At 51.0% G+C, this 24,412-nt stretch overlaps 1 protein-coding gene across 5 annotated transcripts in view; it reads left to right on the forward strand.

Moving 5' to 3' along the window:
• LOC116844380 overlaps positions 1-24,412 on the forward strand; it is a 132,843-nt gene that overhangs the window by 103,353 nt on the left and 5,078 nt on the right. For all 5 annotated transcript variants that reach the window (XM_032815831.1, XM_032815829.1, XM_032815827.1 and 2 more), the window contains one exon: positions 21,206-21,358. In XM_032815831.1, the coding sequence (XP_032671722.1) occupies positions 21,206-21,358 (153 nt within the window). The remainder of the gene's footprint in view (positions 1-21,205; positions 21,359-24,412) is intronic.

Raw genomic sequence — 24,412 nt, forward strand, 5'->3', positions numbered from 1 at the left:
GATAAAGAGCAGCGGAAGCGGGATGGAAGGAGAGACTGAGAAACGCCGAGAGACGAAGGGACGGGAAACGTATGCACGGTATACGAAGCGGCCGACCGGCTGTGTCCGGGAAGAGCAGCAGTACCGGTGCGCTGTGTGCTATCCATGGTCCGGAGCGCGGATATAGCACGTGGAAAAATGAAAGAAGGAAAGAGAGAGAAAGAGGGAGCGAGAGAGAGAGAGGTGACGAGAGGTTCCATCACTATCCGGGAAGATAGAGACAGCGAGATGTAATGGGCCGTAGGCGCGAGGTTTGCGTGTAATTGGATTCATTCCCCTGCTGGCGCTAAAACGCGTCCCACGTCCTTCCGCCCTCGTCTTCCTCCTCTTCCTCCGCTCCGCCGCTACTAAAGCCCTAGGTGCGAACCGCCGCTGTCGTCCTCCGCCTCGCCGACGTCCCCCGACGGCGCCCCCATCCCCGACGCTTCTCTCGACCGAATTAACCCCGCGCTATCGCGAGACAGGCGACACGAGGGGTGGCTGGTGGTAGTGGTAGTAGTAGTGTGGTGATGGTGGTGGTCGTCGTGGTGGTGGTGGTGGTGGTGGTAGTAGTGGTGGTTCTCCTCCTCGCCGCCTTCGCTCTTATCTTCGTAACTTTTCCGCGGTTGCCCCGCCGACGTCCCTCAACGCTCCCCGTTCTCTCCGCACCACCCTTCCCGCCGTGTCTACCTTAACGTGCGAAATTTCCAACTTCCGCCGCCGCGGCGGGTCGTAAAACTCAGCCGGTAGCCGCGAGAGCCCGGCTCTAAGCAAAGAGCCAGAGAAAGAGAGAAAGGCACATGGTGTGCGAGTGAACGAGCCCGACGAGAATAGGGTTTCGTGCGTAGCGAAAGCGAGAGAACGACAGGGAGAGGGGGGCGGGAAATAAAGGAAGGGAGAGAGCAGATCTGTGTGTGTTTGTGTGTGTGTGTGTGCGTACGTCGTGTGAGTTTTAGAGTGTGTACACCGGCGCCGAACCGGGGCGGATGTAAAAGGTTATAGCGCGTGACCCGCCTTGGAACCGCTTGTGCCCGCTCTTCAACGTAGGCGCGTAACGTTCGCGCCGATTCACGAACGCGCATAGTGTTGCGTCAGGGACGAGCGCGTTTCCGTGCCGTTCGGTCGTACACCGGCAATTCTTGTCGCCTCATTTAAGCGTCAAGCGGAGAAGGTTCTGAACGCGGCTCGAGGATGATGCCTCTTAGGCGACCAGCGACACGTTCTATCGAAACGCGATTTTTATTTCACGGGTATCGATATCAGAGTCGATCGCCCACGCCAATTTCAGATAAATATGACTCTCTCGTGTATATATACCGTCCCTTGTTCCTTTTTTTCGATCGTCGAAGTCGGTGATAATCGTCGAACCGAGGTTTCTCACTACAGCAGAACACCGCCGGATCTGCGGTTGACGGTGTGTCCCCTTTTGTGAAATCCGAACTGGCGCTGTGAGGCCGATCGGTCGGAACGCTTTTCGAGCGATCGATTCGGGCGAACGAGCGTACGTGATCCTCGGGTATGTGCCCATCGGTATAATCCATCGCGCCGCTGTTCGCGGGACCATTCGGTGGCTCCGGGCTTTTTGCGGCCGGCAATCGGCCAGCTGGTGTGTCGTTGATTCGACGATATAGGGAAGTCAAACCGACATAGAGAGAGACGAGTGTGTGGAGCCGGTGGATATAAAGAGGTTTCGGTAAAGGGATTGCGAGAACGAGAGAACGAAAGAGAAGGAGAGAAAGCATTCTGAACGTGGACGAACAGCCGGAGGATGAAGAGAGAGAGAGGGAAGGAAAGAGAGAGAGAGAGAGACGCAAAGATCGGAGCCTGTGGCCCGAAGCAGCATAGCGCGGTTCTGCTCGGCTTGGCTTGGCCCGGCTCGGCCTCGTGCTCGACCCTGCCTGGCCTACAGCGCCTCCTTCTCCTCGTCCGCTTCGTCCCCTTGCTCTCCCTCTTCTTCCTCTCTGTTCCTCTCTCTTCCTCCTCCTCCTCCGCTTGCAATTCCCAACTCTTCTTCCTTCTCTCTCTCTCTCTCTCTCTCTCTCTCTCTCTCTCTCTCTCTCTCCCTCTCTCTCTCGCGCGGCAGAACGCCGAACGCGAGCGTCTGGTTAATGAGGCGCACGCACACACGCCTGAGCGCACGCGCAGCGCCCCATCGTGTCCCCCTCTCATCCCCTTGCGTCGCTCTCCTGCCTCCCTCCTTCGACATTTCCCTCCGCTGCCACCTCCGCCGCCGCCGACGCCACTGCCGCCACCCGCTTCTTTCTCCGCCGCCGCGCGGCCTCGAACACAATGCGCCACGTCGCGCTGCCTAGGCGTCACGGTAATGACATACTCCCACATGCATGCGAGCCTTCCGATATCGCACCATCTACCAGCAGCAGCAGCGGCGGCGGCGGCGGCGGCGGCGGCGACAGCATCCGCGGTAGCAGCTGCAGCCGGCTGCTGTTGCCGGCCAGGAAGCTACCGCGCGCGCGAGCGAGAACCGGTGATTGATCGCGCCGCGAAATCGCGCGGCATCAGGCGGCGTGTATACTCCGGTGCAACCAACACACGTCGGTCGCGAGACGATTTTCCCGAGATTTTTCAGAAGGAGATACGTTTATCGCGCGGAATGTATATGCATATATAATTATGCAGCCGGCTCTTCGCGAGTCACCCGCGAAACGCTCTCGGCTCATCGCGCGTTGTTGATTAACTGTTAAATGTCACGTTCCGAATAGCGCTGCTGGAATCATTTATACGGGGAAATTGGAATTCTCTGGCGTTTGGCGGAAAGTAACTCCGATTTCGCAAAACGACCCGTGATGGAAAAAATGGCGCCGCGTGCAAAGGGGATATCCGAGGATACTCGGGATAAAGAGCGTCCAGCGTAACGAGTAAGATCGTGACTTTTTGCGCTACAAAGTTACGCCACGAGATATTTTTCTCTCGTTAACGGCACTCGTCCCACGCAAGGGACACGCGTAGCGACCGTCTCAAGAGTACTTAGGTATTAAAACTACCGTTCTCCAATTGTGCCGAATTGATTGTCGTCTGTTGAGCGCGACGCTCGAGATTCGCGAAAAGACGCGTTCGATACATTCGCGCGAATCGATACGGGCCCGCTTCGGATCAGTCCGCAGGGACCGATATTCCCGCATGCAATCAGATATCGCGGTACCTAGCAACAGCTACACGCCGCTAGCTGGCACCGATGACGATGGCAGCAGCAGCAGCAGCCATCAAAGTCGATGCAGCTGGCCGTCCTGGGATAGGAAACTGTTCCATGAACCATCTAATACGCCGGATCTTAACCGCTTAAGCGATGAAACAATCGAATGACCTCACGTGATGCAAATAGCTCGGGACACAGGGTCTTTTTCACCAGATAATCTCAAAATAAACACTCGACGTGTGCGCGCATCGATTGCTCCATTCGCGTGATTCTTCCCAAGGCGTCGTTCTTCTCTTCCTCAAAAACTCCACTTTCGTCGTCTAATGGCTATATTAATTCTTGATAATACGTGCGAGGAAAATAGAGAGAATGATTCCAAGTGCTATAAACGAAATCGAATGCGTAATACGAGTATATGATGGAAGGTAAAGGCCATGGCTTCTCGTTTGTTAGTTTTAGCAAAGAAGAAAACGAGTATCTAGATTCTTATTAGAAAGAGAGAAAGGAACAGGGGTCAAAAACGTGCCGAGAAATACATATTTATATGTAACAATAACAAGATAGCACACGAGACAATATTGCGGTATCTTCGCGTCCGCAATCCGACCGCGATTTCTATTCTCAGTCATGCTATTTTTTTCGCGACGCGTCGTCTCTCTCTCTCTCTCTCTCTCTTGCGACGGCGGTGGCGTATCAGAATGCCGCGGGAATATAAAGGGCGCGATAACGTTGGGAAGCGGAAAAACAAAGCGTGCGGCGTGGAGTAAGTGCAGGCCGCCGGCGCCACGGTGAGGTGTACGCATGATAGAGAGAACGAGAGACAGAGGAGGCAAGCAAGGGAGAAGAAGAGAGCGGAATGCGTTGCGCGCGCGAGTAGATGGATAGCGGCGAGGCCTTTTGTGGTGAGGAGACGCGCCGTGGCTTTTACATCTTCCGAGCCGTTTCCATCAACTTTCCGTATGATGCGCGAGCGAAGTCGCGATCCGAGCCCCACGCGTACCCATCAGTACGCATCATGCGACTTGCCGCCCGCGAGGATCCTCTGTCTCTCTCCCTCTCCTTTCCTCGGGTCAGCGCGGGCCGCGAGCGGCTACTGTTTTACGGGAGAGGAGATCCGAGATCGGATAACGAGAGGCAAGAAGCCACTTTCGAAGCGAGCGCATCTTGGGTGCATCGAACACACCCGATGATCTCCCTGCCTCTCTCTCGTCTTCGTTTAGACTTCCGTGGATATTTCCGGACCGCGCGGAAAATGCTCTCGCGTCTGCCTCAATTATGGTCGCGTGCGCGGACGCATGAAGGGAACGACTCGTTTGTGTATCGGACGTTTGTTGTCGCGTGCGTTACGCGGAGCGTGACCTCGGAATTCACGAAATTCACCCCCTTTTAGCGATACGGGAGGATTTAAAAAATATTGATAAGTAATCCTTTTTTATTACAGTGTAAAACGTTCATTACATTTCATTCTTTAACATTTCTTTGCAACATTTAAGAAAAAAGCAAAAACCTAATTTCCACCTCCTCCTTTGGAAGGATGTAACTTCTCAGGGAGAGATATAGGAGCATATATATTTGTATGAAAGACACTTCTCTTGATTTTTGAGAAAGAATTATCTCCTAAAATTTTGTTACACTTAGAGAATCAGCTTGAATATCCATGAATCCCTCTATCGTCGCACTTCTCATGTGCGGGATTAGAAGTGGACGTCGACAGTCATGGGAGATCGCCGCGAATCTCCTCCCGCGGCTGTAAAGCTTCTAGCCTGCTGGCGGACGCTGTTAACACGCGTGTGGCAATGTATATAAAACAATAATTGCGCTTTGCCGATCATTGTTGACGCGCATACGCGATTTCCTATCGCGGTGGTTGCGGGTTTTATGTCTGATCAAGCCCGGCGCGAAATGATATTAACGCTGTAATTGATTGGCGACGTTATAATAAAATGACATAAATGAGAGCAACTTCCAGTGGGGGTTTCATCGTTCCATATATTACACATGCGTACCGGCTGGCCACGGTATTGTACAGGCGATGGGTTTACGGTGCGCGCGCGCGCACCCTTACTCGCTCACTGGATGGGATCGTGCTCTTTAACACCGCGGTAGGCGCTTAAATTACATTTGCGATGTAGCAATTAAAAGGAAGATTGAGCACGAACGTCAACCTGCGAACACGTGGGGACGGCCATCGCGGTTCTTGTGTTGTCTTAAACTGCGTGAGATCTTTTAAATTTAGGAGGATGTTACGATGTATTATAAGACGTTGCTTTCGTACTTTTTTACCGTTTATTATTGTTCGATAATAAGAAATGACAATGCATACTACACATCGAAATACATAAAATAAACGACGGAACTGACAATCGTGACGTTGTCTTGTCACCCTGACGCGAATTTACTGTAGCATACGTATGTATGTATATATTTACAATAGAATGCGTTCTGTTCGATTAGCCGAGGTACAAATTTGCCGAAAAGGGCCACATCATTTTTCGCGCCGTGCTTGCCGCGAGCGATATATATTTCTCAGTGGTTAAAAATATCGTCGGGCGCCGTTAACGCTAGTTAACGTAGAATATCGTGACGGGTAATCGAACTCGCGAGCACGATTTATCGAGAATTTGCTTGGAGCGAGTGAGCGAGTGTGCGAGCGAATGAGGGAATGATCCGACGGACGGGCATTCTCGCGATTTACGGCAATAAGGAATTATTAGCCCGAATGTCTCGCTCGAGAGACTCCGGATTACACACGCACGTCGGATCGGAAAGCGGTGTGCGGCGGTGGCGGCGGTGGTGTCGGTAGAGAATGAGAACTAGATAGAGAGGGAGAGGGAGAGAGAGAGAGAGAGAGAGACTGTACAGGCAGCAGGGATGGGAACACCATCGAATTCGAAGCGACGAGGCTCGATGCGTGACACGGTAACGCAAACAGAAATCCGACACGCCAGGCGGACAGAGAGGACGGACGACGCTGTTGGGGGTTGGGAGGGTGTCACGGGGGTGAATCGGGTAGACAGACGGCGACAGAGAGGGCCGGGGCGGCGACGGGCGGACGGGGTTGGGCGAGAGGGGGCTTATATCGCTCGCGTTGACTGCGGATCGTGCTCTCTACTCCCGTGGTCTCCGGCTTCCAATGTCGACGAGGGTGGAAACGCGAGCTTGTTCCACAGTGGAGGTCCTCTCCTTTTTTTAGCTCTTTTTTTCGTCACCGACCATAGGAGGACACGCAAACACGCGCACGCACGTTTGACGGGGCGAGTGTGAGAGACAGAGGCGGCGGCGGCGGCGAGGAAGAACGAGCGAAGGACAGAAGCGCGGTCACTTCCGTAATATGTTTGTCGCCCCGCCGGCGTTTCCGCGTAAATCGGGGCTGAACAACGGAAACCCTACCCACGTGACTTGCTATCGACGACCTCGCTGGGAAACCACCAGCTGCCCGACTGACTCCGCTTTTAAGTACCGTAAGAAGGAGTAAGATCGCACCAGCGAGACCTTGACTATGGCGGAGGTAGGGCGGTTATGCGAGACAGGGCGAGATTAACCCTTCAAGCCCAAGACGAAAAAGATGCAAATCGGCCATTTCGCTTTAACTGTACCAACTTAATGCGTCCACGGGGTCTCTTCCAACGACTGACAAATATCGAACAGTCTGAACATTGCAGTCGTTTATTTTCTCAATTGACGAGGGAAATAGAAAATGCCGAGCATGTTTCGACGAACGAATACTCTGCATATTCGCACGATCGACTTTTAACGCACGTAAAAATAATGAACGCGCATAATGGAAATTCCATCAACTGCCAACCCGAGTTACATCCTCGGGAATCCACAACTCCGGCATGATTTTATCTTATCAGCAGCATTCCGGGGAAAATCTTGCGGTTCGCTCGAAAAATCCGCGCGAGGAAGAGATTTCTTCCTTCCTTCGTCGACGTTGATATTGTCTGGAGCGTACTGCACGTAACGCTTACGGCTTTCGATAGCTAATCATACAGGATTTGAGGTATCCCGGAATATCGTAGGATATTTCTGTAGACAGCGACTTTCTCTCTCTTTCTCCCTCTCTTCATCTCTCTTCTCCCTGTCGTTCTTTGTGGCGCATCGCGAGGGTCTGCCGCGTTACCATAAACTTTCGATCCTAAATGCTTCGGCCCGAAAGAAATCGCGGATTCCGCATTCGAAAAGTTCCTGGTACCGTTCCAAGATTGCGAACTGCTCCGTGCCAGACGCGGTCTAAGAGTTCGCGACCCTTCCTTCCGCCGGCGGACGACCCCGTTGACTCTCGCAAATCATCCGGCGATGCTACTCGGCTCCTCCGTTCGATTCAATTAGCGTTTCCGAATCTGAAACTTGGTCTCGCACCGACCGCCACTGGCACCGACCGTTTCGTTTCTCCGTTGATAATTTTGACGCTCAACGAGATGTTGCGTGACGCAATCATCGATGTCCGTTGAATTGTGGCGTTTCGTCACAAAACACGGGAAATTATAATTTATTAAATGTGATATAATACACACGTCAGTGACGCAATTGATGGGAGTCGCACATTTCGATCGTTTGCGTCAGAGGGAGCAAACGGTTTGTTAAAAAAGAGATGTGTAAGAAAAAGAGGTATGCGACGTGATTACGGATTATATAAAAGCGCGTTATCAATCGACCGCGAATATTATACCGTCACCCCGCGGCGCGGCGATCGATTTTCGATATTAAGCCGCTAATTAGAGTCGGCAGGTCGCGTCAGGATGGTGACATATTTCGATGAAATATGTCGGGAAAATAGAAATATAAATAGCGCTCTCTTGATGATGCGCGATTTTATCAAGACATATCTCTCATCGACCGGGGCGGAATGCTCCGAGTATCGTCGCCCCCGATCACATCGCTAATGGGAGTCGCCGCGTGGTGCGGTCTCTCGGAACTTTGGGGAGTGTCTTGACCCTTAAACACCAACTGTAAATGGGCATTAGCGCGCTTTAGCGTCGCGTTAGCTTTTTTATAAATATACGCGCGATTTCGAGCGAGCGCGCGAGCGCGCCGTGTCGTCGCCCGGCGCGCATCGATTCCCGATATCGAATGGCTAATTAGACTGGCGGACGGACCGCGCCGGGATTAGCGGCGTTTCGCGGCGCGATATATGCCCAAGAAGTAGAAATACACGTAGGACATACACACCGGCGGCGAGCCGTGTGCTTTTACCTTTTACCGAGACACGCTCTTAATCGACCGCGAATACTATATCGGCGGCCACACCGGCATCGATTTCCGATATGGAGCCGCTAATTAGAGCCGGCGGGCCACGACGGCCGGGACGGAGCGCGCGGGGTTTATCGCAATTCCAGGCGTCGCCGATATTATATTAGCCGGTTCGTGGAGAACCGCCTCGGTGTATAACGCGCTCTCTCGCATGATTTAGGTTTCACGCAGCGGACCTCTCTTTAAGCGCGCGCTTTTTACGGCGAGCCTTACGGGCCGGTCGGGCTCTCGGGGCCCTCTCCACGGACTCGCCACGACTCTTTTCACGCGCTCTCGCTGTCCCCCTTTGCCTCCCTTCTCTAAATGTCTCTTGCTCGATCTCTCTTTTTCCCTCTCTCTCTCTCTCCCTCCTCTCCCTCGTTCCGTATAATGCGCGGCGGCGGTAAGCCGGCTGGCAGCTGCCTGCCTTCCGTGCAACCAACAAGGCTGGCGGCCCGGTCTGGCTGGCCCGTTCCTCCACGGCTCTCCATGCGTGGAATCTCTGGAGATTCTCTCCTCCGTTCCCCTGTTCCACCTCGTCGTCCTCCTTCTCCTCTTCGTTCTCCTCTTCCTTCTCCGCCACACCGTCACTACTTCGTCGTCGCTCCTTCTACTCAGTGTTCTGCATTTCTCTCTCTCTCTCTCTTTCTCTCTCTCTCTCTCTCTCTCTCTCTCTCTCTTTCTTTCACACACACACACACACACACACACACACACACACACACACACACCATGGGTTTCTCTGTGCATCCTCTCTTTCTTGCTCTCCTCTTCGTTCCTCGACACACGGACACGGACACGGAGTGCCTTCGTGAATGTGCACGTGCGCGCGTGTGTAGTGTCTATCTCTCCTCGTGGCTTCCAGTCTGTCGCGGACTCCGTCCTTGTTCCTCGCTCCCTCGCGCCGAGAGCTTCCCACTCGTGTCCCCCGACCCACGTTCCCCATCTCTACGCTCCGGCTGTCCCGCTTGCTCCGTTCCGACACCGCAGGCGGCTCCGAGCGACGCCTGCGCGAGAACGAGGTGGAGCACGCTTGGTGAGCACGGGTGTAAGCGGGATGGAATGCGCGGCGAGGAGAGAAAGAGAGAAAAAGGAGAGAGGTCGACGAGGAGGCAGCGAGTCAGAGAATGCCGAAGTTTGGTCCGCGTTGCCGCCGCCGCCGCCGCCCGTCGCCGACCGGGCGAACAAGTATTGTCCGGATCCCGTCTCGCTTCGGGCTTAGGGGTCCCGTTCGAAGGCGCACCGGCGGAGAGGCACGGGGGGCACCGACTCAGATATGAATCTTTGTGCCGGGAGGGCGGCCCGCACACTCGACGGCTAACGGCGGGGTGGCATCCGTCCTCAGAGAAAGAATGAAGTAAGAAAGAGAGAGAGAGAAAGCGTGAGGGAGAGCAAAGGGAGGACGACTACGGCGACGAGCTCGTGTAATAATTTATTCCGTTTAGGCTCGCTGTCAGGTCTCTTCGACGCTGAATCCGGGCCCTTCTCCTCCATCTCCTCCTTCTCCTTTTCCTCCTTCCTCTTTCCTCGCTCATGCTGTTGTCCCTCCTGCCTCTTCTCGGCTTCTAGGGGCCCGCACGCGCGCTCCGTGCGTGTACGCGTATTATCGTCGCGGTTCCTCAAGGCCGGATAAGTTGCTCGTACGTTCCTTACCACGTCCGGTACTGAGAGCACACGCAACATCGACGATCCTCTAAAAGTTTCTCTCTCTAAAAGAACTCGCTGCATCGAGTCTCTCTCTCTTTCTCTCTCTCTCTCTCTCTCTCTCTCTCTCTCTCTCTCTTCCTTTTCTCGCGTGCATCCCGCGGCGTCGGTCGATGCGCGACGAGAACCGGGGATCCGTGACAGACTGGGAGTCGCGAGGAGATAGATGGAGGATCGTGATCTCTCCACGTGTTGAAGGGAGGGAGAAAGGAGATACGAAGGGAGCGCGCTTCATTTCACTTTGCGTCAGCATGACGGTACGTCGGGAGGGAAGCAGGGAGGAGAGGCAGAGTGTGTGTATGTGTATATATGTGTATGTGTGTATATGCACGCGCGAGCGACCGATAACGTGCGTCTCCTCCGCGTCATCGCAATCGCATGATGGTTTAGCGTGACCCCTCTCGACGATTTAGCAGTGATTTATTGGGAAAGATTACGTCGTAAATAGCGAATTAACCCAGGATCGGTGCAATCTTATTTATCATTTTGCGTTAATCGTACGCGTATTTAACAACATTGCAATTATTATATCGCGAGCGAGCACCGTTATTACCGCGTCCGCGTTGACGGGAATTCGCTGCGAGTATCGGATACGGTATTGGATACGGTTGTTGCGCACTTTTATTAGTCGCGCGGAAAATTAAGACCGCTCAGCTTCTTTTTTTCTCTCGTGGGTGTGTTACGAGAAGTACTGTAAGCGCGAGTACGATATGACAACGAGAATGATGGGTTAAATGCTGATATTTCGCATCGTCATTGTGACGGCACGAAACGTCACGATGAAACATAATAACGTTATAATAAAATGCGACCGCTCGCTCACGCTCGACGTACGTCGGACCGACTTTAACGTCGCGTTCATCTGACATTCTGTGACACCGCGTTACGCAAGCGTGATACTGCCCATCGGTTATAATTATTCGACCGCCAATTAAACGCGTTAGAGCGCCCGATATTCACTTCACTCGTACCGCCGCGACTTGGCGGCTTGCGAATACGGTCGATCAGACGTGTCGTCTGCAAAAAATTACCGAAAACCGTAAGCAAGATAACGCGAACGCGAGAAGGAACACGTTGCAGCGTCCTTACGGTTTCAACTCTTCCGACCTGGTATTCAAAATTGTGTACTCGTATAACGTGTACGTTTTTACAGTATCACGGGAATTGCGAAATCTTTCAGGAATATATACAAAAATGTGAGATTGACGTTTAATCGACGTGTTAATTAGCAGTCGGACATCGCGAGATCTCTCCAGAGTACGGAATGGTTTGCGCTGGAAAGAACGCAAATCGTGTCGATTTACGTTTCAACCAAATAACCTGCCCCTTCTCTGCAGAAATCTCATTTCCATTCGAAACAGAAAAAAGCGAAAGAAAAAAATAACTCAGCGCTTTTCTTACGTAAGCGTTTCAAATGTTTCCCCACGCCGTCGATTAATTGCCAATCCTCCCGCGCGCTAAACGATTCCCAAGTCATTTCTCAATACGTCGACGGGAGATCGCACGCCGATATGCCGGCGATCCTCGCCGTAGGATCGATACCTGGATTCGCGGGATCCCGAAAATGAATATTGATGAGGATAAAGAGCTGTCCGAGCGTGCAATTACGAGAAAGCGATGATTATCGATCGCAACTAGCAAAGAAGTGACTTAGAAACATCTCAGTAGCTGACTCGAAGTTAGCTAAAATGTTAATTTTGCTGTCATTGTAAAGAGTTGACTATCACATGTAAAATGCATCCGCTGTTAGATAGTATTAAAATTAAATTTGTTTGAGTAGCTAAGAAAGTGATAGCTGTTTCTGAATATCTTATGCGTGTGAATCTGGAGCATTTAACTTTGTGGAAATGCATACAGAATGTGATACTACATATGTGTGAGTAGAAATCATGAAATTGACCAGTCTTTTATTTTGACCTACAGTAACTACATTAATCTCGTCATTGTTACAATAGACGAGACGAAGAAAGGAATCAATTTGATTACGAGAATGAAAGAGATTGTGTGTTACTCGTATTATCGTGCTCACTTTTTAATCGATCACGACGCTCGTTTACTCTAAATGGCTAATGGAAAAGCAGTGTAGATGTGTGCGGGAACATATACTAAAGATATTATTTTTCATTTCATGTCGCTACGTTGACTTATTCTCGTGTTATAGGCGTTTAAAGCTGCGGCATCAAATTGGGGCTCATAGTTCGCACTTGTGTTACGCTGGCGCATACCCTTGCGCCGTAGTATGTTTACTTCTAAAGGGAGGTGAATGATCCCGTGATCAGAGCAAGTTTTATTTATCTGAGCCGCAGAGTAGAAGTAGCGGAGTGGGGGTAGTGCCAGTCACGTCCTGAAGTATCCACAGCTCGCTGTAACGTTACGATTTAGAACGCGGATCGATATAATCGTTAATAACTCTATTTGTAGACATTGTAACGACTTGAAACAAAATTCATAGGAAAGAGGAAATTACCGCGCTTTCGATAAACGTCCTTCCTGGAATAAAAACTAAATAGCGCAATCATGTACGTGCGTACGTGTAAAAAGTGGACATTGATTATAAAACTATGTTAAATGTTGAACCTCGGCTTGGATTTGTAACGCGAGTTTCCGACGAGTACAAAGTGCAATTCAAAAGAAAAGTGAAATAATGGAAACTTTTTATCCAGCAGCGAATATTTTATGTCATAACGTAGAAGTGGAAGCTAGTAAATTTAATTTTAGCAGTAGCAGCGAGAAATGTCCTTCTTTTAATGACATTTTAGCTGCCACAGCTATACTTGAGCTCCGGCGGTTAATTCCCCTTTCCGCGTGCGCGATCTCATCGAAAAGCTTCTGTCTTCGGTGGCCATGCGTGGCGGGGGCAGCGGGGACAGGTGGAGGATGAGAAGGAAAGAGGTTCCAAAGAGGCAGCAGCAGTCGGACGTTCCGGTTATCCAGGATCGCCTGTTCGCGAGCGTGCCGGACGCGGCTTTTCGGATGATTAGCCGCGCGACCGGCGCGATCGGTTTCCGGTCACGGGCCGTCCCGGATTCCAGATCGGCGCGCTGGTGTGAGTCCGTTACCGCCTGCCCCTTATCGATTCGCGTTTCGTCGTCGATAGCGATGCGACGAGGAGCCACTCGTAGGAATGAAAGGATGGACGGGCGGTCGATCGGTCGGTCGGTCGGTCGGTCGGTCGGTCGGTCGGTCGGTCGGCTGGCGTGGCGACGAGTGGCTTTACGAGTGGACAGTTAGGGTCGACCGAGAGAGCGACGAAAGTTTCCCCCGTGTTTCCGCAGAGAGGTCAAGGCGAGGATGCGGGTCTCTCCAGACCCGCAGGGTATTCCGAGAAGGTGTCGGGACGCTTTATGACAGCCACGATCGCGATAAAGCGGTCCCCCGTTATCCAAAGACTTGGGGAATGGGCTTTTGGAGAGCCGTTCTCGATTATCCCTTTTATCTTCGATTATGCGCGTATCGTCGGCCGAGGAGATTGAGAGAGAGGACGGGGGAGGGGAGAGAGAGAGAGAGAGAGAGAGAGAGAGAGAGAGAGAGAGAGAGAGAGAGAGAGAGAGAGATGAGTTAATCGTTCGAGTCATACACGCATTTTCCGAGACAACATTAGTTGCATCCACAATTATTACGTATTCGAGGGAATGAGTTCTTATTAAATTTTCTTAAGAAAATAATGAGATTATGCGCACGCATTTTACTGAAAAATCGAGGAAATTTCTAATGTCTGATCTTATCGTAAAATCTTTACAGACGATAACGACGTATAGATTTCCATTATACGATACGCTCAAGCTAACGAATGGGCCAGGAATTTCGAAATTTTGTCTTGATCGAGATACCTATCCAAGATATACAAAAGACACCGGATGGCTGAAGTTTGGGAGCGCGATACAGAAGATAAGTGGTGTGCATTAAAGCGATACAGTTAGAGTAGATGACGCGCGAAGAAAGTTCCGTTCGCATTTTTCCGTATCGATCCACGTTTTGCGGGTGTAACGCGAGCACGCCGGCAGAGCTAATGGGACGCTTTATGGTGGGTCTGACCTCGATAACGCGCCCGCGATTCACACGATGAGAAAGAGAAGAGAGACAGAGAAAGAGAGAGAGAGAGCGCACCGAGAGAGGAGTGAACGGTATCGGAAAAAATTCACTGGTCGGTCGCGGCGGCGTCGGCGGTTTTGGATTAAAAGCGCGAATAAAACGGCCGCGAGCGAAATCGCCGTCGGTAAACAAAAAAACCACGATTAGCGTAGCGCGGTTTCGCGGGGGAAGCCGAACAGTCGGGCGGGGCGGGGAAGTTGTGGAATTGTATCGTCAACGAATGTATGCAACGCGTGGCGTCAATCGCGGGCCGCTTTGCTGCGAAAGGGCGTGCGCGGGCGATACCCTTGTTGTAAATTCTCCGTGGGTGCGCGGTGGCTCGGGTTACCAAAGAAGCGTGCTCGCTGGAAAACTTGGAAATTGCTTGGGAGCGATTTCGAGGATGGATTCGATATTACGTCTGCACCGGTTCACAAATCGATAATATCTCTCTTGGCGCGACGCTATCGAAACTCAGCTTTCTTTCTAATATTTCTCTTTAGATTATAAGGTACGATGTATGGGCGAATATCCCGATAAAGTACGACGTGGTGGGACCAGGCTTGCGCCTGAGGTTATCCTCCGAGACGTCGTCGCTGTCGAAGGACGAACTCCGCCGACGCCGGCGGAAAATTCGCATGTTCTCGAATTCTCTCGATTGCCGCGACTCCGGCATTCGATGATCGCTAACGCGCGATTCTGCGCTCGCTACTTTGACGTATCTTTCATCAGATACTCCCTCGCGCGATTTGAAATTTCGCGGTTACGACTGATATTCCAACCGCGAGTCTTTCTTTCTTCTTCCCCTCCTTCGCCCTGATAATTTGCGATTCACGAGTCGCAAAAGTCGCTGAAAGAAATCCGACGGGAACTCTCTCTCTCTCTCTCTCTTTTTCACAGTGAGAGGACAACTCGACTGAACTCGACTCGTCGTGACACGTCTCTTTGTTCCGTCACCCGATCCCGAATACTTTTTCTCCCTGAATACCAGGGTATGACCTCGGTGTTCGGGCTTTTCCCCCGCAGGTCTCCATCCCTCGCAGGGTCGTCCCTCGCTCGTTCTCTCTCGTTCTCTCTTTCGCACGCTACCTCTCGCGTCCTGTCGCTTCTCCTCTCCTCGGGTTCCCATCTCCGGCGCTGGCATCCCGCGGCACTCAACAGGGGCCGGTCGTTTATCTAAATGGCTACTGGGTGGCCCGGCCGGCCGTGTCCCGTCCCAACAAACCAAAACTAACCCAATCACACGCCTCCCCGGGCTTCTCGGCGCGTCCGAAGAAAAGATCCCAAGACGAGAACGGAGAAGGCGAGCTGATATCCTAAGCTCGCTGGACGATTGCCGTGTCGGCGAGCTGCATCTAGACTTCTCGGTACTCCGTTAGGCCTGCTTGCTCGTTTGCTTGCCTGCTCGCTCGGGTCGTCGTATCGCCATTCTCGTTATCATCGTCGTTGCCGCGTGTAATGGAGGTAATCCGACCTCGTTGAGAGAATATTTAACGCTCGCCTCTCTTCTACTCCCTTGCTGTCCCGCCCCTCTCTCTCTCTCTCTCTCTCTTCCTCCCTCCCTTCTTTCCCTTCTTCCACCCCCGCGCTTGCTCTCGCAAACGTTCACGAAAGTGGCCGTGCCACTTTCCCGCTGCTTCCTAGTATCGTTGTTATGCAACGTTACGACGCCACTTCGGTACTGTTTCAATAGCCGGACTCCAGTGGTCGTCCTCGGCTCATTGATACGCACTTCGCGAGCGAGACCGAACTCTCGGGTCGTGTTTTACTGCCGCCGGCGAACGACGGCGGTTTACACACGCGCGACTCCCGCGATCGTATCGCGATGCCGCGATATCGTCGTTTAAGTACTCATGTGCAGTTGTACCTGGATCTCGAAGTTGGCTCGTTCAGAGGTTGCCTGTACATTGCTCGCGCGCGGCCGTCGCCGACAATAGTCGTATCGACGCGGAGATCGTCGCTCGCGAAACGACATCTCCTGATCTCCCGTCATCGCGATCGTGAGACAATCGGCGAATGGATAACGACGTCGGTGAAGATAATTATACGGAAAACAATTCGTCGGCTAAAACGATTACGAAACGGCCGCCGCCTGACCACAAGTTTACCCCAAATTCCTATCATCAGTTTGATCCCAGTCAAGAATTATTCGTGTAAGGTGATGCAATCGAGTCTTATAGTTATTAACAAGGTCTTCATCGTTAATAATCCTTATTATCAATAAGGTCCTGATTGCTACGCTGCACGGGAAAAACCTTTGGTTGGTTAACCAAATTTTTGGGAAGATGCGAACTAGAAAATTCCGACTGAAGTTACCGAAATTCGAGTTACTAGAGTTCAAGTCAATCAGATTTTGTTAGCAGTTGAACTTTTTTTCTTGTGTGACCTATCGGAAAGCCAATAATATCGCTATCTACAAACCAGCCTTGGGATCAACTTGATCAGGATTATAGGGTAAATTTTTAGCTAGTCGGTTAGGGAAAATAATTTTGAGAGTGATTGTGTGTTCTGCGCGACTCGACGCCGACGGCAAGTTACAATTTATCGAATCTCGTGGCGCGGGGAATGTCGACCTCGCGACTCAACCTTTCTCGCCTCTCCCTTTCTCTGTCTTTCACGCGTGCCAACGACGCGCTCGTCGACGGTGAAAACCGAGCGCGTGCACACGCTAATCGCAAGACTTTCAGATACCTCGCCGATATCTCGCGAGAGCGGAAGCATTCGAAAGTTGCTCGTCGCCGACGTCGGAGATGCCGTTTCCCCGCGAACGCTCTTCTTCGCAGTTTCTTTCGCGCTGTTTTACCCGATCACCTGGCATCCACACCGGCAGGTCCGTGTGGGCCACCCGGTACATGTGACTGCTCGCTCTCTGTCTCTCTCTTTCTCTCTCCTCCGATTCACGCGCTATCCACCCCCGCGCGCGCACCGGCGCCGAACGGCGGCTCCCTCGTGAATTTTTTTAATCCGCTTCGTCGGTCGCGCCGTGTCGCGCTGTTTTCTCCCCTCGGCATTGCGCTGCGGCGGCAACGGCGGCGTTCGTTTAAAATGCAAACTCGCCCGCGGTCCGCGGGGGCTTTAAAACAGCCGCTGTACCCGGATTTCGTTGCGTTGCGTCGCGTCGCGTCGTGTCGCACCATGCCGGGCCACCCCGCAAACTTGGCCCTGCCAAGTCTCGCGCGCGCCTCATAGGGATTTATGGCGACGCTGACGCGTTTCTATTCTGGACCGTCTCTGCTTGCTCGCGCACGGGGAGGAGGACGCGTCCCTCCGACGCGTCGTTCTTTCGCGTCTCGTATCGTCTCGTATCGTCTCGTATCGTCTGTGCACGTTCGCTCTTTATGCCTCTTCAGAGTCTGCTTTTTTCCTCGATCAAGTAAGCACCGCGGACGGTAAGCTGATGAAGGGAGCTTGAGCGATCAAAATCGATAATATCGGTTGGGTTCAGTTAAGTTTGCTGGTCTCTTAATCACACTCTCGTGTACGGGATGGTCTCGTAGGTTCACGTTACTGCAGGACTTTTATCGCTCTGTGTCCCTTGGAATATGCCGTCTCGTCGAATTTTTCATTTTTCTGGTTCCTCTCTCGCGTTATCTTATGATCTATTAGTTTCGAGATAAGCGGACGGACGGGTACGTAATCCTCGTTTCGCTATCTGACAGCCCCGTTAACGTGAGCGAAGGAATTTCCTTTTTCTTGAAATTTTTTTCGATTATTCTTCAATCTTCCGCGCAGGCTCGCTACGAAAACTTGCTGCCGTCTCGTTCGTCTCTCTCTCTCTCTCTCTCTCTCTCTCTCTCTCTCTCTCTCTCTCTCTCTCTGTGTGTGTGTGTGCGCGAATGTAGAATAAATTAGTTGCTTTGGACGTTTTACGTCTCGTAAAGTATCCGGTTTTCCTTTTTAAATTCTCTCTCATCAGATAAAGGAGATTGTACTGTTTTCTCCCTTTCTCCCTCTCTTCATTTCTCTGTTCCCCTCCCTTCTCTCTCTCTCTCTCTCTCTCTCTTTCGACACGATCTTCAACATTTCCAGACATCGGATCCGGTACTGCGAGCCAAGTGCGTCCCTTTCCCACTCAACCATTATTTTCACCCCTCGGGCAATTGCGCTTTTTCTCCTGAACATTTTATCGCGGCCGGCCGATTATCGCCTCGCGCTATCCCATCGTATCGCACCATATCGGAAAAAAGGATTCAAGATCGAAGTAAAGACTCGCGCGTTTCTCTCATGAGATCGAGCGCTCTCGAAAGTCTCGCGAGCGCCGCGGGGTGGCCTCTCCTTGGTCGCTTCGCTCTCGTCTCGGAGGGGTTGCTCGCAGAAGCGAGAGAGAGAGAGAGAGAACGAACGAGAGCCGAGTTCTCTTAACTCTCCCGTCCAATTCGACGGGACCGATGAAACTGGTTGCGCGCGTGAGAGCGCGCACGCGCACTCTTTGACCGAGAGGATGTTGATTCAGCGGGCACTGATGCATCGGCTGATCGTCGTCTAATCATTGACGCAGATATGCCGTGAGTAAAGGTAGGGCGCGCGTGATGCTTAATTAGCTTGTCCGTGTAACGCGCCACCGAGGGCGGCTCGGGTAAAGGGCTAAATTTATCCCCGATGGTCCTTTGAGCCCCTCTGGTTAGGCGCCTATTGCGCTTATGTGCGCGCACGCACGCACTTCCGCGTTTCAGCCCGCTGATGCATCACTCGACGTTGGTCGTGTCTGAAAGTTCCGCTTTTGCCGCTCGCGGATTATTAACTCCCGCGAATAAATGTGCAGATATATATATATATATATATATATATATATATATATATATATATATATATATATATATATATATATATATGTGTAAATGCATATGTGTATGCACGTATATACATATACACACAGGCGCGTAATTGCGAAAAAAATAAATTATAACCGAATTTGTACGTGTACGCTCCCGCGTAACACGATCTAATAAAATAGTAGTGTGTATATATCCGAGCTCGACGGCGCCGAATTGAATTCAGTTTAGAACTCGTGCGCGCCGCTTTTTCGGCGAATTACGCCTGTCGGTAAATTACGTTCCCGAAATTAACTCCGGTATCGCTCTTTTCGTTTTAAAGCGGATATTTCGGAAACCGCGGCGGAGAGGGCGGGCTGGCATCGGGCTCGCGAGATCCTTCTGCTGTGAAAGAGCCAGCCGATAGTTCGGCTGGATCCGCGGCGACGGAAGTTACAGATGTATCCTCAATAACGGGGACGAGAATACAGGGAACAGTCTCAGACTCGCACAAGAGAGCCAGTCGATCTGGACGGGCGACGAATTTGCATCTCGGCATCACGTGCTGCGGTTTCGTGCGCCTATCCGATCCGACGCATTGCGTGTCGACGACGCCCGGCAGAAGGCGGCGGTCGGTATGCCGCGTTTAGGCTAGGCATGCTCATCGATGAAACGGCTTCCCGTCTATTCACCTCTGACTGCAAATTTTCGAGTAAATGCGCGTGCGAAACGTATAATCAAGGCCGGCCGATCGATCTATTCTCATTCTGCGCGTCGCGTATTCCGATCCGTGGCCGGAGCGCAGACTCAGGCGGTGTGATTAATGAATTTTCCTTTCCTCGACGATCATTCGTAATTTACCGTCCACGACGGTGGCTTGAGCTCTTGGACAAAGAAAGGTCAATCGACCGCGAGCACGTCTGGCGTGTTGAGGTGTGAACGCGTCCAAGATGCATGCGGGATTTTTCTTCGGAAGAGAGAGAGAGAGAGAGAGGGGAGAGAGAGAGAGAGAGAGAGCCGGCTGGACTACCAAATATGGTCAGTTTGGTGTCGCTATTGTTATCCCGCTTGACCACAGCCACTTAGCCCAAGCACTAAACTCCACGAGTTCAACTTTACCCTTCAACAGGTGTTTAGGGAAATACAATAATGTCGCGCATGCGCGCCGAACTTCTTGAGGTCGCAAAGTTCGCCGGAACAATCTGACCGCGACCATGCCCGCGGGCGATGCCGGTACTTAGGACGAGATTAATTAAGATTACGCAGGACGCCGCGGTTCTCAACCGCTCGAGACAGCCTCAACGGGAATGAGCAAATCTTGCGCGGTTGATGAGGAGTTTCACTAATACACCCGGGATGCAAAACATCCGGCGAGATCACGTACTCTTGCTGTGGGACATGGTCATAAAGTAAATTTTGGGTCCCTACGATATCATTCGGATGAAACACGCGCAGTCCGACATATTTTATTTATCTTGAAAGTAAATATTTAAATCGATAGCGGATATGCATATCGTGATTCTTTGATATATTCTTACCGACACTGTAATTTTATCACAGAAGAGATAAAAAACTCGTAAGAATATTTCTTTTTCATAACGCAGTTAGGTAAATAATCGTAAAACATGAAATCACATTTTCTTGAAATATTGACGACATATGAGAAAAATAAGTAGCACATCATATATCGATATTTTATGTATGTAATCTTATTTTTTGCAGTTTATAATGTAAAAATGTTAAAAACGATACTGCGATTCGAAAAACGGAACTGCATAAAAAAATATAACCTGATTATGATTACGAATTTTTAACAAACGTATAACAGACGGTATCTACCTTACCGGTAGACGGTAGCGACATAGTGGTAGGTAGTGGTGTGCCAGTAATCGATAAAATGGGCTGTCCGATTGGTGTGTCGGTAAGGGATGGTAGGAAACTGTAAACCTTTCCGACTGAGAAAGCCGAAGGTAGAAGTCACTCTTCGGGTAGTAGCAGGTGGCGTTTGTACATGTTGTGTACATACATGGGTATCAGTTCGTGTCAAAAACTTTTGTTGAAGACACGAAACAAGCATTCGTGAAATTTAACATTAAATTCCAAGTCGCTCGTGGGGTTTTTTGTTGGGGTTATGGAACAAAGGAATCTTTAAATGCGCGCATCGTCGTTTCCTTATTATTAACGACAAGATAATCTCTTTATAACACGTAGTCTATTATTCATAAGGAGAGTGTGATAAACACGTCACTTATCATTTTTTTCGTTTCATTTACAGGCGTTGAACGGTGCTGAGGGTACAGTGCCGCCTGGAAGAGTGTACAAGAAGGTCGCGATCGTGGAAAACTTCTTCGACATCATCCATGCTGTGCACGTCGATCTCGAGGGTCGCCCTGGGAAGCATGCCGGTCAGAAGCGCACTTACAGAACGGTAAATAGTCATTGATTTTGTCAGATTCATATTTAATCCATGATCTCGCCGCTACGATCTCCCACTGAATCCTGCCGGAGAAGCGAATGATGTTCGCTCACTTCATTAGGCTTAAAAGTCCACGGCTCTAAAGTCTAAGTGCATATCGATACGTCATCCTCGCAGGACGACGTATCGATTCTCGTCCTGGCGCGCAAACGGTGCATCCAGTATCCAATTGGGTTCAACACGTGTAAGTCGTAGCGGCGTTCACCGAAGTAACCGTCGATCCGCGAACGATCGAATTTCGAATTCGGGTGCTATCGGCGGAGCGCGGTGAATTCTTGCATGGTTGCTCGCGACACGCGATATTTACCGTTCCCGAGGGAAGGCATCGAGGCGTTCAAGCGTCGAACACTCGATACCACACGTCATCTCACATGTTCCGGCGCGCATTCGCGTAAACCTCTCTCCGGGGTATCATATCTGTTCTCTTGCTTTCTCTCTCTCTCTCTCTCTCTCTCCTCTCTCTCACACTCACATCCTCGGTACACGGTCTCTTTCCATCTTCTATCCTCGGCCCCTGCGACCACCCTCCCACTCTTCGGCCTCCCATTCTCTCTCTTCTCTCTCTTTCTCTCTCTCTCTCTATCTCGCGCGTCTCTCTCGCTCTTTCTCGCAGGCCGCGATCTGCTTGTGATTCAAAACCTCAGGACACTTGTTGCATTGCCTGCTTACTCACACACTCGAGCGCTGGCGCGACGGTGGAACTGTTTTACGTTCAAGTCGGCGTTAGGCGGCGGGATTCATCGGCTCCAGAAGAGCCCGCGTTATGTGTCACGCGGGCGTGCACGTTGCGCAACTCGATCCGCCTAGTCGCGGAACGGTGGATTTCGAATTGCCGCTATTACATTGTGTAAGGGGTTACACGAGTTGACCGAAACGTACGCGGCTCACCTTGGGCAGTTCGAACTTGTTAACACGTACGCACGACGACACGTGTAATTTTGTCGCGCCATGTTGGGAGTCGATTTCTGCGCGAGCTCGAGGAATAACATTGCAAGGCTTATGGATTCGGTGCATAATTTTATTAAAATCGTGCAGCCGCAATTCTACTCGCGAATTCGTTCGTACGTCACTCTATATTCGTCGCTAAATTCATCGAGTTCCATTTTTCGATTGAATGAGAGATGAAAGATGGAACGTGTTCGAGATCCTTGATCATATATTGCGATTTAACGTTCATCAAACCAATGGTCACCGCGTACACTCCGAGTCTATCGCGACGGTCATGACTGAAAAAAGAAACCATCTCGACTGCGCTAGGTATTTCTTCCCACGTAATTGTCGCCCCTCGGAGTATAATCTACCTCTCGAGCGCGGAAACGTCAACGTGGCCACGCGGTAAGTCGCCGCTGCGTCGTGCCGATCCAAAGTGCATTATCTCGCTTTCCTACCCGTCGCGCTTTTCTTTTTCGCCGTCCCACGAGCTCGCCGCGGAGTCTTGGGTAAATCTTATCAAATTACCAACCCCACGTGAGCGCGCGCGCGCGTGCAGTTATACGCGCGCACGTACACATCACAGCCATCGGGTCGGTCTCTCGCGGAGGCTGCCATCCTTGATTAAGTTATGCCGCCCCTCCATCTCCTCCAGAGAGAAACGTTTCCTATTAAGAGGCGGAGAACATCCCTCCGGCTGAACACCTCCTCGCAGAAGACATCAAAGTTCCGTTATACCGCTCATGAATTTTCCCCAGTGGGCGTCGCGCGCGTAAAACGGCGCCACGTGACAGCGATACGTACGCCGAGAGCGGGAACAACGGTCGTTCGCGCGCATTAATGCGCGTCGATCGACAATAGCGCGGTTGCGTTACACACACACACACACACACATATATATATATATATATATATATATATATATATACACGTACAGTACATTTCGCGCGCGAACGTGCGCCTGTGTGCCTGGGCGCGGCGCCTCCGGGGCAGATGGAATTAGTTAATTGCCTGATGACCGACCGGTGCTTGAACGTAACGACGCTCGCAAAGTGAGACACGGCGAGAAACCCGCGTCGGATCAATGCGCGACAGTGCGCCCGATGTCTCCGTCGCGCGCTCGCGGCACTGATTAACGACTTATTGAAGCCGCACGATTAACGCGCGACCCGCCGCCTCCTCACCGACCGCCCGTAATTATCCCAAAGCTTTGCGCGCGAGATTGCTCGTTTCCTTGCGACGCGACCGTCTACCCCTCTCGCGAGAGAGGATTATCGCGGCGAAAGTCACACGGGAACCGACACTCACTTAAGCTTAAGCGAAACGTTTACTTTTGCGATTCTGAACAGGAGTATTTTCTCTCATTCCCAGTGAGAATACTGCCACTTTTCACTCGTTTTGTGGAGGATAGCATTCCAAGAAATGCAGAGAATAGATCGAAGGGGAATCGAACTTTCACGAGAGATCTAGCAACGGAAGTTTCACGGCAATTTGCACGCATCCTTGTCTCTTTTTCCTAACTTCTATCTGCCAAAAATAATTCGTTCTTTCGGACCGCAAATTTTATACTCTTTTTAGATTGGCGGTAGGAAGTTAGAGAATTAACGTTCGAAAATTACATTATATCGTAAAAAGCTGTTCTCTAAATTTTTCGAAGTGAAATTTCACTTGGAAAGTGGAGTGACCACCGAGTCACTCGATTTTCGAGTGATTCTTCATTCGTATAAAACCTCCATTCTGAATTTCCAAGTGAACATTTTCATTCGAAATTCAAGAGTAAATCTAACGTATTCTACTTTCACAGAAACATATTCACTCTAGCTAATTGAAATATTCGCTCATGTGAAATCAGAATTTAGTTAAGCTTAAATCTGAATTAAGTTAGATCAGGAAACATTTACTTTTGCGATTTTATATGGGAATATTTTTACTATTACTCCGAGTGTAAATATTGTCACTTTTCAATCATTTTGAGGAAGATGGCGCTCCAAGAAATGTAGAGAATAGATCAAAGGGGAACCACACCTTCGCCAGAGACTCAACGACGAAAGTTACAGCAACTATAACACGCATCCT

Source organism: Odontomachus brunneus, unplaced genomic scaffold, assembly GCF_010583005.1.
Source record: "Odontomachus brunneus isolate Ranch 3 - 2012 unplaced genomic scaffold, Obru_v1 Obru_scaffold_041, whole genome shotgun sequence".
NCBI classification, from domain to species: domain Eukaryota; kingdom Metazoa; phylum Arthropoda; class Insecta; order Hymenoptera; family Formicidae; genus Odontomachus; species Odontomachus brunneus.